The sequence below is a fragment of the Nannospalax galili genome, unplaced genomic scaffold (genome assembly GCF_000622305.1).
Source record: "Nannospalax galili isolate Female #2095 unplaced genomic scaffold, S.galili_v1.0 scaffold161, whole genome shotgun sequence".
Taxonomy (NCBI): Eukaryota; Metazoa; Chordata; class Mammalia; order Rodentia; family Spalacidae; genus Nannospalax; species Nannospalax galili.
This window is the reverse complement of record NW_008348586.1, coordinates 3,763,643-3,776,931: the sequence shown is the minus strand read 5'-3', so window position 1 is coordinate 3,776,931 and position 13,289 is coordinate 3,763,643. Positions and strand designations below refer to the sequence as shown.

General features: G+C 42.7%; 1 protein-coding gene across 3 annotated transcripts in view; it reads right to left on the bottom strand.

The window, feature by feature from the left end:
• The window catches only part of Pdcd11 (programmed cell death 11), a 47,975-nt gene that overhangs the window by 10,406 nt on the left and 24,280 nt on the right, over positions 1-13,289 (bottom strand). For all 3 annotated transcript variants that reach the window (XM_008845682.2, XM_029569681.1, XM_029569682.1), the window contains exons 18-25: positions 11,836-11,985; positions 10,956-11,071; positions 7,272-7,816; positions 6,220-6,282; positions 4,969-5,077; positions 1,231-1,320; positions 930-1,032; positions 382-559 (exon numbers count right to left, since the gene is read on the bottom strand). In XM_008845682.2, the coding sequence (XP_008843904.1) occupies positions 382-559; positions 930-1,032; positions 1,231-1,320; positions 4,969-5,077; positions 6,220-6,282; positions 7,272-7,816; positions 10,956-11,071; positions 11,836-11,985 (1,354 nt within the window). The remainder of the gene's footprint in view (positions 1-381; positions 560-929; positions 1,033-1,230; positions 1,321-4,968; positions 5,078-6,219; positions 6,283-7,271; positions 7,817-10,955; positions 11,072-11,835; positions 11,986-13,289) is intronic.

Here is a 13,289-nt window from a genome sequence, read left to right as displayed (position 1 = left end):
GTTTTTTTTCCTCTTCAACTTGTTATCAGTAGTTCTGAATGTTGGATATTTTTTTCCTATGAAGCCAAAAGGTACCTATGTATATGACAAGGGGAAGAGGGGGGACAGAAATCAGACACTGGCAGTTTTTCTATTTTCATATGCATATGAATTTTTAATATAAATCTAGGAATGTAAAGCATTTACAGAAGTCAAAGTGTTTCAGTGAAAAAGTTTCAGCAGTTAAATTTGAAAGCAATTATAAATAAACCTGTTAAATTTTTCTAGAGACAAAAGACTAAAATGAGCAAAAACAAAAACGTATACACTACTAAAACTTAAAAAAAAAAAAGAACCAATCAATTTCACAAGTAGGTAAAGGAGGAACAAGCTGAGGCTTACCTGACAACCTTCTGGGGAATGAAATCCTCTAGGGGTGTCTCAGTGTAGGAGTCACTGACGTGAAATATACTGACTTTTCCTAACTTCCCAAAGGGGAAGGAGATAGTCAGCCCCTCATTGGGTATCACCTTCACCACTCGGCCCATGGCCACATCTCCTGGCTCAAGCTTGTAAGGACCTGGTGGGAAAAGGAAATGATAAGCTGGAAGTCTGGCTAGCACAGCCTGGAGAAGGTATTGGCCACCCAGACTTGGGGTATCCAGGTTGAGTAGGCCAGAACCATATGAGGACTCAGTTCATCAATACCCTATAGCCCAAACCCCAGAGCCCTATGGTATACAGTCCTTTCTAAGGGACCTGAGAAAACTAAATACAATAAACTCAGAGAGTGGTGGAGTCACACAGGACAGACAGCAAAGTCCAGGAAGAAAAAAAAAAAAACACTTCCAAAATGCTGTACACTGGCTTTGCAACACTAAAGATCCCTTCCAGCACTTCTTGCAGCCCCTTCCTCCCTTTCCCTGTCCAGGTACCACTTCATTTCATACCTATGAGTGAGAGACACAAGAAAGCCTTGCAGGAATCTGGGCCAACCACAGTGGCCCTCAAGGCCTGCCCAATCTGGAACTTCTTATCTGGGTGCTTCAGAACCTGAAAGAATTAAGAAGAAATTCCTCTGATGCACCCATAAAGGTCTGTCACTTATCCGAAAACATCTCAAGTCTCTATAGCAAGTACCTCCCAAACCAAATCTTAAATAAACACATGGTTCCTTGTACTCAACAGGAATGCATACAATTGAGCTTACTGAACCTGTGTCTTCTCTCCAAGGATTACATGGAAACTGACCTTGAAGCTGAGAGAAGAGAGCAATAAGGGAATTCTCCCTCGGATGTCTGGTGCAATGTCCACTTCAAGCCATTTCTTCACTACATTGTACTGGGGAAAAAAACAGGAGAAATAAGATAAGGCAGCTAGCTATAAGTATCTGTTTTACACCCCACCACTAAAATGTATTCTCCTAAAACCACAAGGATGAAAAGGCCTGAATACCACACACTTTCCCAAGGGACAGGAATCCACCCCTCTCCCTGCCTACCCCTCTCCATCTCATAGACTTCACCCAGAGTCTAGCCTGGCTGGCCTGAGAGAACATAAGTCCTTCCTGATGTCTCAGCTGAAGAAGAAAGAATGCTCAAAATGTCCTCATGCATCAGGTCCAATCCCACCAACTTCTCTGCCCTCTTCTATGTTCTGCTGTGTCCACTGACTGCTGACCATCTCCAGGGACCACCATTTTATTTCTAAATCAATTTAGTTTTGTATTCCTCACTACCATGTCCTGCCCTAAGTGGATCCCGACTTTCAAGCTGAATAAAAAAATAAATTTACCAAAAGGCCACTGTGCAAATGACATCATAGCGCTAAATAAGTGGCAAGTCCAGTCCAGCTTCCACTGACACACTCCAACTTGTATGAATCGTACTACTCTAAGCTCTTCCTTCTGTAACACCTGTTCCACTTGGGATTAGAACATAGAGCCTGATACTGATCACACTGCTTTGCCCTACAGCTGAGCTTTATGAAAGGAAAGTACTTCGCTTACAAGGAACCCTATGATCTCTACTTTCTTCATTTGTACAAATAACAAACAGTGAACTGTAGTTGCTTGATGCTTTGAAAGCTATAATTTAGCTCTCTTAACTAGTTTTTCTAACTTTAAACATGTTCCAATTTTATTTCTATTTTTGGTTGCTAAAATCAAAACAAGGGCCAGGTATGATGGCATACCCCTTTAAATCCACTCCACTTGGGAAGCAGAGGCAGGCAGATCTTTCTGAGTTTGAGGCCAGTCTGGCATACATAGCAAGTTCCAGGCCAGCAGGGGCTACAGTGAGACCCTATCTCAAACAAAACAAAACAAAACAAAAAAACCAGAAACAAACCTATAAACACACAGTCCTAGTGTTTACCCAAATGAATCAACAGCTGTTTGGCAATATTAGGTATGTAACAGGACTGTCGTACTAATCAATATACTTACCAGAAGTCTAATTAAAGAATTGACTTTCATGAGAAAATAATCAGAAACACTCAGACCTTCTAAGTCTTATTAAAAACTGTACTTATGGGCTGGAGAGATGGCTCAGTGGTTAAGAACACTGGCTGTTCTTGCAGAAGATCCAGGTTTGAATCCCAGCACCCACATGGCAGCTAACAATTGTCTGTAACTCCAGTCCCAGGGGATCTGACAGCCTCGTCTGACCTCCGCGGGCATTGTATGACACAGGTGCACTGACCTACATGCAGGCAACACATGCGTACACACAAAATGAAAAAACAAAACAAAACTGTACTTACTAATCTCAGCATTTGGGAGGCAGAGGCAAGTGGATCTCTATAAATTCAAGGCCAGCCTGGTCTACAAAGCACGTTCCAGGCCAGCTGGGGTTACAGGGAGACCCTGTGTCAAAAAGACCAAAAACAAAACAAAAAACAAAACTCTATTTAATAAACAGAAAATAAAAATGAACAAATTATTTTTTTCCTGATTAATAAATGAAGTTATGTGGCATTTTCCCCAAGTACACAACTCCTTTATCACATGACTTTAAAGAATGTAAAAAGACATACAAGGCCCAAGGTTTAATCCTTTGTACCCAAAACAAGTAAACAAAGAGTATTACACAAAAATCCTCCTGGGTAATTTCAGTTTAAGTTATGAGAATAAATTATTTAATAGTCAGTAGCACTTTGACAGGAAAAAAAAAAAAGGATATTTAAGGAGAGCACTGCCCACTGAGTTGAACAAAGCGTTCAAAGCCTTTTAGTGGGGGGCTGGAGAGATGGCTCAGCGGTTAAGAACACTGGCTGTTCTTGCAGAAGACCTGGGTTTGAATCCCAGCACCCACACTGGGAGCTAACAACTGTCCATAACTCTAGTTCTAGGGGATCCGATGACCTCTTCTGTCCTCCGTGGGCACTGCATGATACAGTTGCACTTACCTACATGCAGGCAATACATGCATACACATAAAATAAAATAAAAATAAATAGGCCGGGCTTGGTGGTGCATACCTTTAATCCCAGCACTCGGGAGGCAGAGGCAGGCAGATCTCTGTGAGTTCAAGGCCAGCCTTGTCTACATAGTGAGTTCCAGGACAGCTGGGGCTACAGGGAGAACCTGTCTCAAAAAGACCAAAAAAAAATTAAATTAAAAAAAAAAAAATTAAATAAATAAAATATTTTTTTAAAAGCCTTGTAGTGAACTAAGTACTCACCCCTGCTTCTTTAATTTTTATGATCGTTCTGATCATTCTAAGCAGAAAACTGAATACATAGTGATTTGAGTTCTGCTCAAATTTTCTAGATTGATACCTAGCAAATTAACTAATTCTGTTAAAAGGCAGCTATCAAGACACACATCATCACAAGATATACTGAACTTTTAAAACCAATTAAGAGGAGAGAACACCGGACTTTCTTAAGGGATCTGGAGAGGGCTGGAGAGCTGAAGGTAGAAGGTTTTAGAAAGTAAGACCTTTCAGCATTGTGATGTGTCTTTCTCTAGCATACAGAGAGCATGTTAAAAGGAAACCTCCAAATGGCTGTCAATCAGACTTAATCTCAAAATTGAGCCAGCCTCTAGGACAGCTCATCCTGCCTGGCCAAAGCCATACGTGTGTGGTGTGGTCCAGCCTGTAGCAGCTCCATGCTGAAGTCAAAGCCTGCCTTGTATGCCATATCCTGGAGCAGCATGCCCGTTGGTTCTGGAGAGCGTCAGCTGTCACGCTGCTCACCGTGTCTTACATTTGCTGCTGGATGTCCAGTGTTTCAAATGGTGCTTGAATCTGTCCATCAAAGCAGAGAATGTCTCTGCTACACTAGTGTCACCTCCATCTACTTAACCACATCGGCCATCAACTTGGTTACTTTGACTATCGTCACTAAGTTTGGAGTTTGGCAGCTACCACACTGACTTCCTCGCTCATTCTCAAGAAATTCACTGCTTGGTTCTTCTGGAATTTTCCATGTGTATCCTGAAACTTCCAGGTTGCCTTTCTGATGGGCTTTTTAATTTTGGCTTTTTTTTCCTGTATTAAATTTTTTTTTTTTTCGGTCTTTTTGAGACAGGGTCTCCCTGTAGGCCCAGCTGTCCTGGAACTCACTATGTAGACCAGGCTGTCCTTGAACTTACAGAGATCCGCCTGCCTCTGCCTCCCAAGTGCTGGGATTAAAGGCGTGCGCCACCACGCCTGGCTCTGTATTAAATTTTTGACACTCCTACTCAGTTCAAAATTTAAGTTGAACAATTATTTTTCCAAGGCTGAAGAGAAAGCTCCTTGGGGTCAGTGGCCAGGGCGGAGACATGTATAGCAGGGAGACCAGCAGATGTAGGTCTGTTCCCTTGCCATCACTCCTTTGTTTTGGTCCACTTTGGAAATAGGTGTTAAGGGGTCATCACCCACAGCTGAGCACTGTAGCAAGCACTAACTCAAATGCTCAGTGCCAAGGGACTGTCTCCAAATTTACTTCCTTACCCCCGAAGGAAGGACAACCTTGCATTGCAGTGCAGCAACTACTCACTCTCTTTAAGAAGCAAGTCACAGTCTGTCCAACATGGTACTGCTTAATCTTCTCAACAGGGCTCTCAGAACAAGTGTTCAGAGCACTGTGGTCATCCTTCTCCAGCTCACTGTTTGCAGAAAGACAAAGCAAAGTCAAACTCCAGATGGATTCTAACCTGAAACTACCTTCCCAAAATGGCTATGGAGAATTTGTGTAGGACTCCTCTATTCTTACCTACTCCCCAAGGTCAGTCTCTCTCTGTAAAGGGGAATCTTTACAATACTCAACCCAGGGCTAATCTTTTATGTATGAACCAGCTGTGAAATAGTTCCTGATAGTGTTTTATAAGTATAGTAAATAAAACTATTTTGATTCTTTCAGAGTATTTTAGCCATTGCTATGCAGAACTGCCAGTGCTCCACCACTGAGCCACCTTTCCAGCCATCCAAGAATTTCTTACAAGGTGCCACTCTGCAGACTTCATCAGCTCAACCAAAATTCCACATCAGCCTTTTTTCACCAAGCAGTGAAGGTGCACATGCTAAAGGAACAGGCATCTTGGCTACAGGTTTATTTCAGGAATTACTGAGTTCTAGAAAAGTGGACTGGAAGCAGAAACATTTCTTTCTGTTAGATGCTGACTAGCAGGACTGCAATCAGACTTTCCTCTCTCTCATTTTCTGAGACAAGGTGTTACTCTGTAGCCTAGGCTGGCCTTGAACTTGTGACAATCCTCCTCTTTCAGCCTCCCAATTGCTAAGATTTCAAGCATGAGCCACTATGCCTACTTTGTATTAATCTTCATATTTCTAACTTATCTTTAGCAGGTAAAACCCCCCAAAACAGAAAAATAACCTGGGGCTCCCAGCCTGAGCATGATCAAACAAAAACCATGTAGTCAAGAATATTATATGTTTTATATATATATTATATATATAATACACATGTATCATATAAAAAGACTATCTACTCTATCAGTGTGGCCTACTCCTTGCTGATGAGAAGCTGAGCTGGAATTTTGGGTCATGCTCTGGTGTAGACTACAGACAGAGTCTCAGGAGGAGGGAAAGGCAGAGTTAGTAGTTACAGGGAGTAGACCCAGTATGTCTGGGATAATTTTTTTCCTCCCGAGTAGAAAAGAAATGTGGTAGCTTGGACAGAGAGAGGTAAAAGAAGTCCAAACACTGGCAGAATCAAGAGGAGAACTCAGCACCCTGGTTTCAAAGCCCAGTGTTTTTCATGAGACCATGCTGCCAGGGGAACCCTTACTTTGGCCGAACACTCAGCTCCAGGATGGTCTGAACAAACCGGGGGTGACTTACTGGGAGAAACCTAGAGAAAGAAAATCAAATTACTTATTCACTGTAACAGAAATCAGGATCTCAGGATCTCTTTCTACTCTACTCCAAACCAAGCTGACACCACCACCTTTTACCCTCACAACACCACTGATAGGAGACGTGTCGGCTGATCAGACCTGAAAAGAGTCACAAATTATATTTCCCAATTTTTTTCATTCTAGAGGTTTAGAAAGGATAAATACTTACTCAAGATCCAGTAAGTTCTTGAAATCAATATGTAAACTATAGGCCAGATTTTGAACTCTTTCTTATGTTGTTATAGCAAGAAATTCTACAATAACACATGCTGTAGTGAGATTTAGAGAAAATGAGGAGGCACTGAGATGGCTCCATGGGTAGAGAAGCCTGTGCACGGGCCTGATCACCTGAGTTCAATCTGCAGTCTCATAAGGTGACAGGAAAGTTGTCCTCCAATCTCTACACATGTATCATGGCATATGCATGCCTGCATATACACACACAAAGTTAAGTAAGGGGCTGGAGAGATAGCTCAGCAGTTAAGAACACTGACTGCTCTTGCAGAGGACCCGGGTTCGATTCCCAGCACCCACATGGTGGCTACAAACCGTCCTTAACTCCAGTTCCAGGGGAATCCGAAGCCCTCTTCTGACCTCCGCAGCATTGCACAATATGGGTGCACTCATATACATGCAGGCAATACACACAAAATAAAAAAATAAATAAATTAATTAATTTAAAAAAATAAGTAAAAATAAAATCTTTAAAAAAAGTTAAGTAAATGAGTATAATTCAAAGCCAGGTCTGACTTAATAGCAGTCCTTTAATACACTATATTTTTAATAAAGAACATGCTAAAGGAGTCTTACTGATTGCCTTTTTGTTAGCTAAAGAAAATATGATTTATCATGCAACTCTTTAATACCTGCCTATATTCTGATTCTTCCCACAATTACAGCACTCTCCCCTCAAAGCCAGCCCTTCCCCTCCAAACTTCCATACTTGGATGTCTTCACATCTCGCCCACCAATCACTCGGGCAGTGACTGTCTTCCCAACTTTCAGTGTGGCAGTAGGAGAGATGCCCAGTGGAACATCATCTAGAATTCGGGAGGCATGGATACAACCAATGATGCCATCTTCCAGAGTCACAACGACATGGGTGGCCTTCACAGACTTGATGGTCCCAGTGACTTTGTCCCCAATAGCCAGGGTGTGCTTCTTTTTGGACCCCACAGCCAAAGCTGGATCCTCTTCCTCCTCATTGTCATCAACAGTCTCAGAATCCCTCCGAGCATGTCTCCTAGTCCTCTTAGCAGCTGAGCCCTCCACAGCCAAAAGAAGTCCAGTCACTCCTGGTTCTGTGGTCTTGAGGGTAAGATAAACACCCTGTCCCACATACAGCTTCTCAGAGTCAAAGCGGAAGGTATCGTTGAGGTGAGAGGTCAGGGAAAAAGCTACCAGGTGACCAGTCTCCACCAACGAGGCCACAGCAAAGGACTTCTCCAGGTGTTGCACGATGGCCTGGTGCTCACTACCTTTCTTCAGCTGGAAAAGAGGGAAAAAGTCATACTCACTCTCTTTACACAGTATGGTCACTTGTTCGTGACCCCACTGGACAGGGTGTGAAGAAGTCAATACCCAGAGGACTAAGCTGTAAGCAACTAGCCTTGCCTCTCAGACCTAGCTTTCCTTACATTAACACTTAGTATATGGCATCCCATCAGAATCACCTTGCCTTGGTTTCTGGTTTTTCTGGCCTAGAACTTATGATGCGCTGGCCTCAGCCTCCTGAGTACTGGGATGATAGGAGTATGCCACCATGCCTGGCACTCATTTGTTCTGAACTCAAATGCCTATGTACTATCCTAGAATGAGGATATTTGAAATTCTGGAAGCTATTTTGGTGATTCGGATACACAGGCATTCTCTAGTGCCTTAACACAGGTCCTGTCTCAGACACCCAGCACTCCTTCCATCATTTAGCCAGGAGTCTTTAATGAGAGCTCACTGTTTGCAAGGTATCCATCTCAGTTTCACTCAAAATCTACGTTGTGCTTAAGCTCTTCTGTGCCTGAACCTCACTTAGATGATAAGATGGTCTAGGGCCCTGTTAGAAAACAGAAGGATGATGCTGGGCATGGTAGCACATATTTATACAATTCCAGCACTCAGGAGGCCAAGGTAAAAGGATCACTGTGAATTCAAGCTCATTTACTGATTTCTAGACCAGCAGGGCTACAAAGCAAAATATCTCAAAAACCAAATACAGGATACTGAGATGGCTCAATGGTTAACAGCACTGACTGCTCTTGCAGAGGACCTGGGTTCAATTCCCAGCATACACAAGTTGGCTAATTGTTTGAAGTCCAGTTCCAGAGGATCCAATGCCCTCTTCTGGCCTCTGTGGGCACTGTATACCCATGGTGCACTTATATCCATGTAGGAAAAACACTCATACACATAAAAATAAAAATAAATTTTTAAAAACAAAAACAGCCAGCAACAAAAAAATTGCTTGGATAATAATCAAATAAAGGTTGAGCACACACACACACACACACACACACACACACATACACATACAGTAATTCAAAATTCTAAAACCTGAAATGCTCCAAAAGCCACGTTTTTTGAGTTCTTAATATATCAGCTTTCAGAAGTTTTACAATCTAAGCATTTCAGATTTTTAAAACTAAGAATACTCAACCAGGGGCTGGAGAGATGTCTCAGCAGTTAAGAGCACTGGCTGTTCTTCCAGAGGACCTGGGTTCAATTCCCAGCACCCACATGGCAGCTATGAACCGTTCTTAACTACAGTTCCAGGGGAAAATCTGAAGCCCTCTTTTGACCTCTGTGGCATTGCATGACACGGGTGCACTCGCTTACATGCAGGCAATACACTCGTACACATAAAAAAATAATAATAAAAACCCAAAAAAAAAAAAAAAAGAATACTCAACCAATGAGATCTATGCAAATTTCCAAAATTCAAGAGTCTGAAATTGCTGGGCTTAGTGGTGCACACCTATAATCCTAGCACTCAGGAGGCCTAGGCATAAAGACTTAAACTACTAGCCTATACTACTGAGTGAGACTCTGTTTCAAAAAACAAAAACGTGGTGGCACATGCTTATAGTCCCAGTACTTGGGAGGAAGAGGCAGGCAGATCTCTGTGAGTTCAAGGCCAGCCTGGTCTACATAGTGAGTTCCAGAACAGCTGGGGCTACAGGGAGACCCTGCTTCAAAAAGACAAAAAAAAAAAAAAAAAAAAAAAAAACAAAAAAAAAACAAATACAAAACTAAAGCCAAAACTTGGAATATTTGAATGGAATATTTGGAATATTTCTGGTCCCCAAGCATTTCATTGAGAATAAATAATATTCAACCTGCACATTCTTCCCCAGAGAAAATTTCTACTGATTTTGAGATTTCCTTAAACCTATTCTTTTAAATATTTATTTTCATTTTATGTGTATGAGCATATTGCCTGCATGTATATAAGTGTACCCATGTCACGCAATGCCCGTGGATGTCAGAAGAGGGCGCTGGATCCTGGGAACTGGAGTTATGAACTATTGTTAGATGCCATCATGTCAGTGTTGGGAACCAAACCCAGGTCCTCTTGCAAGAGCACCCAATGCTCTTAACTGCTAGCCCATCTGTGCAGCCCTTCCTTTTCTTTTTTTTTTTTTGATCTTTTTGAGACAGGGTCTGCCTGTAGCCCCAGCTGAATGGAACTCACTATGCAGACCAGGCTGACCTTGAACTCACAGAGATCCACCTGCCTCTGCCTTCCAAGTGCTGGGATTAAAGGCATGCGCCACCACACCTGGCTCTTAAACTTTTTTTTTTTTTTTTTTTTTTTTGTCTTTTTGAGACAGGGTCTCTCTGTAGCCCCAGCTGTCCTGGAACTCACTATGTAGACCAGGCTGGCCTTGAACCCAAAGAGATCTGCCTGCCTCTGCCTCCTAAGTGCTGGGACTACAGGAGTGCGCCACCACGCCCGGCTTAAACTTATTCTTATACCACACAGAAGTACAGAAAGAAGGGTGTGGACCTGCCGCCCAAACATCAGAAATACCAAAGATCTGTTTTGTTTGGTTCTGATGATTCTTTTAAAGTTAAATTTCAACATTTATTTCAAATAAAATCTAAATAGTGAGACCCTGTCTCAAAAAACAAAACAACCCATAACAACAAAGACTTAGCCAGGAAAGGTGGCACACACTTAGGATCCTAGTACTTGGGATGCTGAAGCACTTGGGAGGATTTAAGTTTGAAGCCAGCCTGTATCAAAAAACCAAAGGGGTGGGGCAAGGGGCAGTGACCAATGTAGACCTAGACAGTCCTTTGATAACAATTAGATGGAGCCAAACAGTCTGTGCCGTGTGTGTGTGGCAAGCACACATTTGCCAGTCTGTCAGGGTCCTAGCCATAGCCCTCCCTAACCTGTATGGCCTACTTATTCATGTGTTACTTGATTGGCAATAAAGACAGTGGACCATAAAATTTATCAACTGAACCAGCATGAAAATCAGCCCTATTAACCAAACAAGGAAAAGAGGTAAAAACTGGAACTATCCTAGAGAGACACACAGTCATTCTAACTACAGGCACCTGAGCTATGAGTACAGTATGGAAGAGGTGATGTGAAAACAGAGATGGAAACCACAAGAAGGCTTACCTTTCTAGTTTTCCTATTCACCAAGTCCTGGCGAAGGGAGACATGTACCTCTAACTTCAACATATCCACATTTAGGATCACAACCTTCCTCTTCTGCCCACATTCCACCTCCTGGCCTGCAGAGCACAACCAGACACAGCATGATCAGCCTTGTAGAACAGGGGAAGGGAAAGTAGCCTTTCCTAGGCCCTTTAGGCCAAAAAAGCAAAGATGACATATCCTTGCATCTATATGGGCCACAGGGAAAGCAAGGTGATCTGCCTCATGTAGCCAGAGTTGGGGTGGACTTTAATTTAAACAAGTTGATAAGTTAAAAAACAAAACAAAATTTACCCAATTACAGTAAAGGTTCTGTCTGTTTCTTTTCCTAAAGCTATGATAAAAATACTCTGCCCAAAAGCAACTTAAGGGAGAAAGGGTTTATTCTGGCTCACAGTCTGAGATACAGTCTGTCATGGTGGGGAAGTCAAGTCAGCATAAGCTTGAAGCAGCTGGTTAAACCATAACCAGTCAAGAAGAAGAAAGCAATGGATGTAAGCTGCTAGCTACTCAGTTATCTTTCTCCATGTACACAGTCCAGGATTCCACTCTGGATCTTCCCATTTCAATTAACACAATCAAGATTAACCGCCACCCCCAAGTCCAGAGACCTTCCCAAGTGATTCTAGATTCTGTCAGGGTGACAATACTAATCAATACAACATCCACATCTAAACATTTATCTTGCTGTTGATAGTCTTGATCTACAGTCACATAAGACAGGTTTGCCGAAAGCTTCAATGAAATCAACTCATTTATCCATATACTTGGAAATTCAGTAGTCAGCAGCAGAAGCAATGAGCAGGGGTCACCCCAGGATAAGCAAGACAAAAAGCCTCACCTGCCTGATGGTATCTGCTGGCTCTCACCATCAGGTCCGGCACTGGGCCCCCACTGAACACCAGAGAACCATCTTCCAATACCTCCTGCACCATGAGGTCAAGAACCATTCCTGGGGTCATCTCAGCAAGCGTCTGGAACAAAACTGAGTCTGCAAAAGGCCCCATAAAGCAGATTAGTGAGATGAAAGACACTCTCAGCATTCCTTCCTCCGGAAGTGTTACAGCACCACAGAGCACAGAGGAACACTCCAGTCCCAGAAGAATGAAGGTGCTTCTAGCAAAATTGTCCAGTGTCAGTGTTGGAACAGTAAGATGGCTCAGTGGGCAACTGTTGTTAAGTCTGCGCTTGATCTCTGGGACCCATATGGTAGAAGGAGAGAAATGATTCCCACAAGTTGTCCTCTGACCTTCACGCACATGTCATGGCATACCTACAAACACACACACACACACACACACTCGCACGCATGTGAGGGGGAGCACACAGGCTGGCAAATTCACAATACAAACCCAATGACACAGAATGAAGAGAAATTCTGATTCTGGACTGTGGTGATGGGGTGTTTGGGAGGCTGCTTACTTATGATGATTTCTTTTAAAAACAGGATCTCATGTACCCCAGGCTGGCCTCCTGGCTATGTAGCAGAGGATGATCTTGAATTTCTGATTTTCCTGCCTGTACCTCCAGAGTGCTGGGACTACAAGTGGTGCATGAGTTTGAACCTGTGGTCTCATGCATGCTAAGGCAAGCATTCTAATGACTAAGCTACATTTCCTGCTTGCCTTTTTTATTTGTTTTTTTTTTTTAGGCAGGGTTTTGTGGCCCAGGCTGGCCTTGAACTTCCTATGTAACTATGAATAACCTTGAACCCTAAATCTTCCTGCCTCTACCTCCCTCCCAAGTTTTGGGATTATAGGCGTGCACCAGCATACCTGGTTATGCAGTGCCAGGGATTTCCATTCCAAGGTTTTGTGCATGTTAGGTAAGCCTTCTAAGAATTAAGTTACATCCCCAGCTAGACCTTCATCTTAATCTGGGTAGTAAATGGGTATTGACTTCATAAACATTTAATGATTACTTTATGTAACTTCCACTATTAAAAAAAAAACAAAAAAAACCTTGGATGGGGAATTTAGATCATAGGTAGAGCATTGGCCTGATCCTGGGTAGGTTCAATACCCAGTACCACAAAAAGAAAAAGAAAAAGGTACCAAGAAAATGAAGAGATTAGGCCAGGCATGGTAGCACATACCTTTAATCCAAGCACTTGGGAGCCAGAGACAGGCAGATTTCTGTGAGCTCAAGGGCGGCTTGCTCTACATACTGAGTTTCAGACCAGCCAGGGCTGCACAGACCATCTCAAAAAAAAAAGAAAAAAGAAAAAAAAAAAAGCTTGCCAAGCTAGTGCCATAATAGGTATAATTACAGCAAACACACTCCCACCCAGACCCT